A 5035-nucleotide genomic window follows, 5' to 3' on the forward strand; every position below is an offset into this window, starting at 1 on the left:
ACTGCCAAGACCCATAATAAAGCTCTAACTGCCTTGGAGCTACAGAGGCAGACACAACTACAGATAAATGTACTGTTAAAAAACTGAATGAACTACTAAATATTTTCAAACAGCACAGACTAGAAGTTAATAACTGCATTTAATATGGACTTGAGCAACTCCAAAGGGACAAAGATTACTTTATGAGGTAAAAGGATATAGTCCAGATACTTATTTCAAAATAATACTTAAGAGCCTAGGCAGACAGTAAATAGATTAATTCCTTTTCTTGTCCTCCACCCCTTAATTTTGTCAAGTAACATCATTAAAGGAGCACAGGAGGAGCGTAACTAAAGGTTAGAAGACTGCAGGATAAATTTCAATCAGTCTTTCATTCCCCACTCTGTTATCAGCCCTGCGCGTGACCTTGCTGCATTGGTTTTCCCATCTGCAAAACAGAAGTGTCTTCTTATTTCATGGGGCTCTCTCGAAGTGATGTTTGCAGTTTGGATATGTTGAGAGAAAGTGTCACGCACAGCACATGAAAAGGAGAAAACGCTGTTTCAGAGGTAGCACCTGATTATCAAGTATAGTGCTGAAGGGAGTCATAAAAGCACATACTACCTGTTATATAACATCAATAAGGAGTTATAATTTTTATTTTCAGTATTGTGTAAATATTTTGTGCTGTTCAAAACAAAAATTATATGCTAGAGATTAAAAAGTAGGTGGCATCAGCTTAAAACACACTAAGTCTTTTAAAAACCTTGCAACTGCTTGCCTATGCATCTTCAAGTTTTGGGTCTTCTCTAAAAAAACAACAACAACAAATCTCTAAAAAAACAACAACAACAAAAACCAAACCCCAAACCACGCCAGACAGGAAAATGCAGTGAAGACAAAGACTCTTGTAAGAGTGCAGTCTAAGAACATGGTAATAAGTGTAAGAGCTCTCATACTGACTTCAGTAAGTTCTGCATCAAGCCAAAAATGCTATTAAACACACAAAGAAAAACAAAAAGTCTACCAAAATAACTCTAAACCATGTTTCTCTACTGTTTACAATGTATGTTTACCAGTTTATGAATGAATTCTCTAAAAGAAGTGTGACAAGGACAGGCTCCAAGACACTGGTAAGGAACTGGCCAGTTTTACTTTCTGAATCTCATACACTACAGAGAAGTGTTAAAACCCTTAAAAGAAAATATAATTTCAAAAAAACCTACTAAAAACCCAAACAGATTCTAGCTCTCATTAACTTTCCACTACAACATTACAAGCCTGTATATACACATGCCTTTTATTTACTGAGTAATTCTACTTTTTGGCAAGGTATTTTCATTTGATTAAAAATCCCTTTGTCAATTCTCAGTTTCAAAAGGGGAAAATCAATCAGTATTCTCACTTCTGCATAAGGACAATCGTACAATGCTCAAAACCACATTTCCCTTGTTACTGAGACCTGGTGTCTGGATCAATTTAGAATTGTTTTTCAGTTATCAAAGTTGTTTAAAGCCCCTTTATTTGGAAGGGCTATGGTGTTTACAAGACCACAGCACACTGGAGATTGCAGGCCATCTACCTGGGTGTGGCCTTGTGTTTGTATTTTATCACGGTGTTCAACAGTTGCATAAATGTTTGACTACGCAATTACGGAGGCACAGTAAAAACAGTAAGATTCAAGTAATTGCCTACATACCTCACTTCACATGTGAGGTGTTACTTACTCTTTAAATCTATTTTAGATTTTTAATACTAAAGATACTTTTGAACATCTGAAAACCAGGAAACAAAAGTGCAGATCTTCCAGACACTTGGCTCGATCGTATTGCAGATCAACACAGAAAGGAGTAGCTCCACACACGGGACAGGACAGCCTTCCCAAACACTACCTACAACAGCCTACATCTCAGCACCACATGGTACTACACCACCAAGTAAGTACTATGACTATCCAGCACCAAAATAGCCTTCCCTTTGCAACTACCCACCACCTCTCCACAGAGCGTTTAGCTACGGATCTCACATGGAGATTTGTTTTACATTAGTGGGCGGCAACTGCAAAAAGCATTTCATTGAAATCTCTGGCATGCCTCTAGGAGATCTATGTTCCCAATCATACATGTTTGGGGACAACTTGGTTTTTACAATGATGGGTTGTGAAGCAAAGTAGCTCCCTTAAAAGAGGAGCCTTAGATCCTTTCCTAAATACAGTTACTCCATATTTGCCCGTTTTTACCCCGAGAGATTGTCCGTAATGACATATCCTTGACAAAGACTGCTTCATTCCCACCTCTCACATTGCACGAGCAGTCAAGATCTGACAACTGGGACTCTTTGAAGAGGTGTAATGGTGGCTCATAGATCAAAACTGCACCTCAGATGTTGCTAGAATATGATTCATTAACTGTGTTTATTTCACTTTTTGCTGTCCTAGGTGTGCTCCTAGGAAGGGCACACTTCCACTGATTTTTCGTAAATTAGTAGAGAAAACTCCAGCTAGACTATTTGATGGTATAAAGCTCTGCAAAAATAGGCCATAACTAAGGTCCCTGGGCTAGGAAATGCAGTTTGCTCAAACAGAGCCTGAGAGAACAAGACAATCTTATTCGTGTTATAACTTGACTTGATGTTTAAACTTGAACTGTACAAGTACAGTAGCAAAATTTCACAAGGAGGTTTGCAAATTGAAGACAGAAATGGTTTTCACAGTCTAAAAAGGACATCTATTTCTACCTGGAAGGTGGAAACTATACTCATGCTCCCAGTTTTCTACAGGCAGACATCACGTTATTATGGACTTACTACATCCAGCCTCTTTGAGACACTGTGATTAATATGAATAACTATGATGCATGACTCAAGGCCAGAAAAAATGCAGCACTTCAAAATGTTGGCAAGACCTTAAGGAAACAGGAATTGCTTTATTTCATGGGGCCTATATAAAAGGTTCAAAGTTTATTCTCACTTACCGAAGACAACTTGATATTTAGCTTAAAGAGAAGACAGTTCATGCTTATTGTGTTTTTAAACATAATTGAGTGACACACTGAAAAACTCTGTTTCCTTCAGTGATAATCACTCCTCATTCTATGACCACAAGAAAGACACACCACAGACTCTTCTATATTGCAAAACTCCAGCAGTGAAAGACTTTTAAAAGTAGATCTGTGAATTTGGAACTTAAATAATGGTACTAGGTTGTACACATCTGAGTTTGGCCTTCAAAACATCATGCTGCAGCAATCCAGATTACATCATCTGTACGAGAGCTCTACTTTGTTCCTTCTGAGATGAATGGCAAAACTCAAAGCTGTTTGGACTGACCTGACGCTCCAAAAGGCACAAGAGCAGCCACTTATTAAACAGCCTTTACAAGTTGTGCAATACAGCATCTCACAGCTCTTGAGATGGCATAGAGAAACCCCCACAAAACCTGCACAACCCACAAACGTCAGGCAATAAAAACAAAAGTAAAAAAGCAAGGGGGAAGTTATCACTGTCTCCTTCCTTCCTACACCACTCACTCTGAAAAGCAACTGCCACACCACTTTTCCAGAAAAGGAGGTCATGTTGTCAAAAAACATTTTATGGCTTTTTAGTGAAAGATTAAAGTACTAATGAATGTTTTACAAGTCTAGTGGAACTGCGGCGGGGGGGTTAAAAGCAAGAGGCACTGCAGATTATTAAGATAATTTTTTCTTGTCTTTCAGATTTGTATGTTCCAATTTAAAAATAAAAAGTAATTGGAAATATATTTTTTCCTATCAGAGTAGTAGAGATGTGCTTTTCAACAGTTAATGGATTTTTTCAGAACAGGTAGAAAAGCTACCTTAGAAAAAGATAAAATTAAATGGCTGTTTACTATCTGAAACCAAGGGGAACCTTATCTGAGTAGAAAGCAAAAGAGATATTATGATACTAAAGCCATGACAAAACATAATGGCTATCAAAAATGAAGTAAAAAACCCAAATGTAATCTCATAGGATCCTTAAGGACAATTACAGGCTTATGCCTACTGATTTAATATCTATGAATGACTCTGCACACAATGTATTTAATTGTGTTTTTACTATTTAATTTTTGATCGCTCCATAGCACATTTAAAACAACAAAACTGGCCTCATGAAAGCACTGCTGAGCTATTGGTTTCTTCAAAAATAATCAAGTTATAATTGTTAATAACATATCTGCACAATTAAGGAAATGCAACTTCAAAACCTGCCATCTACACATCCTAGTGAAATCCCAGCCCTATTAGGCATCCAGATCCTTGAAGCCAGCTGCAAAAATTATATTAGAAGATTAAGTTTAACAGAACCACCCATGTATCTGTCAAATCCTAGTGCGTGGTTATGTGGTGCTCTACAGGCTAAAACATCATTTAACAGTTACAGGGTCTTTCCCTTACGTTTCACAGGATCAGCCTGTAAAGTGCATTGATTTACATTCTGGGCACTCTGCATGCAAATACCGTAGGGCACTGCTATAGCATTTTATAGACGACTAAATTTTATGCGCCACTATGTACGTGTGTCCTCGGCAAACCCCACTGCATACAGTTTGTGATGTTAATTAGCAATTACACACCACACATAAAATAAACTTGTGTGCTTCGAGGGCAGTGGTTATCGTTTTCTTTCTAAGAAGTGCCCTACTTCTCAAGTAAAATTATGAGAAACATGATCCCAAGCAGTATTTTACAATAAGCTCTGAGTACTCTTGGTTAAAACCCAACGGAGGCAGAGTTTACATTTACAAGTATCATCCACACTTTAGAACAAATAGAGCAAAGACAAAAACATTACCACGTCTACAGTGAATGAGGAAACTTCTGAACCCAGGTCCATATTTCAGTGTGATAAACCTCTTACTCATACAAGGAAGAGGTTACTCTCCGAAACCACGAAAACGAAATTATTTCATCCCTGGGCGTTTGGGGAAGGTTCCTCCCCGAGGAACGGGCGGGGGGCGCGGAGAACCCCCACCCGCGGGGAGGGAGGAGGGCGCTTCCCCGCCGCCCGGCCGAGCCCTCCCCGCGGGCAGGGCCGGGGA

At 38.8% G+C, this 5035-nt stretch overlaps 1 protein-coding gene across 1 annotated transcript in view; it reads right to left on the reverse strand.

Annotated features, from left to right (window-relative positions):
- Nucleotides 1-4830, reverse strand: part of UBE2L3 (ubiquitin conjugating enzyme E2 L3) — a 16290-nt gene extending 11460 nt beyond the window's left edge. Inside the window, exon 1 of the mRNA XM_010170557.2 lies at nt 4789-4830. Coding sequence (XP_010168859.2) covers nt 4789-4830 — 42 coding nt within the window. The remainder of the gene's footprint in view (nt 1-4788) is intronic.
- Nucleotides 4831-5035: the final 205 nt, after the last annotated feature.

This window comes from Antrostomus carolinensis, unplaced genomic scaffold (assembly GCF_000700745.2).
Source record: "Antrostomus carolinensis isolate BGI_N321 unplaced genomic scaffold, ASM70074v2 scaffold42906, whole genome shotgun sequence".
NCBI classification, from domain to species: domain Eukaryota; kingdom Metazoa; phylum Chordata; class Aves; order Caprimulgiformes; family Caprimulgidae; genus Antrostomus; species Antrostomus carolinensis.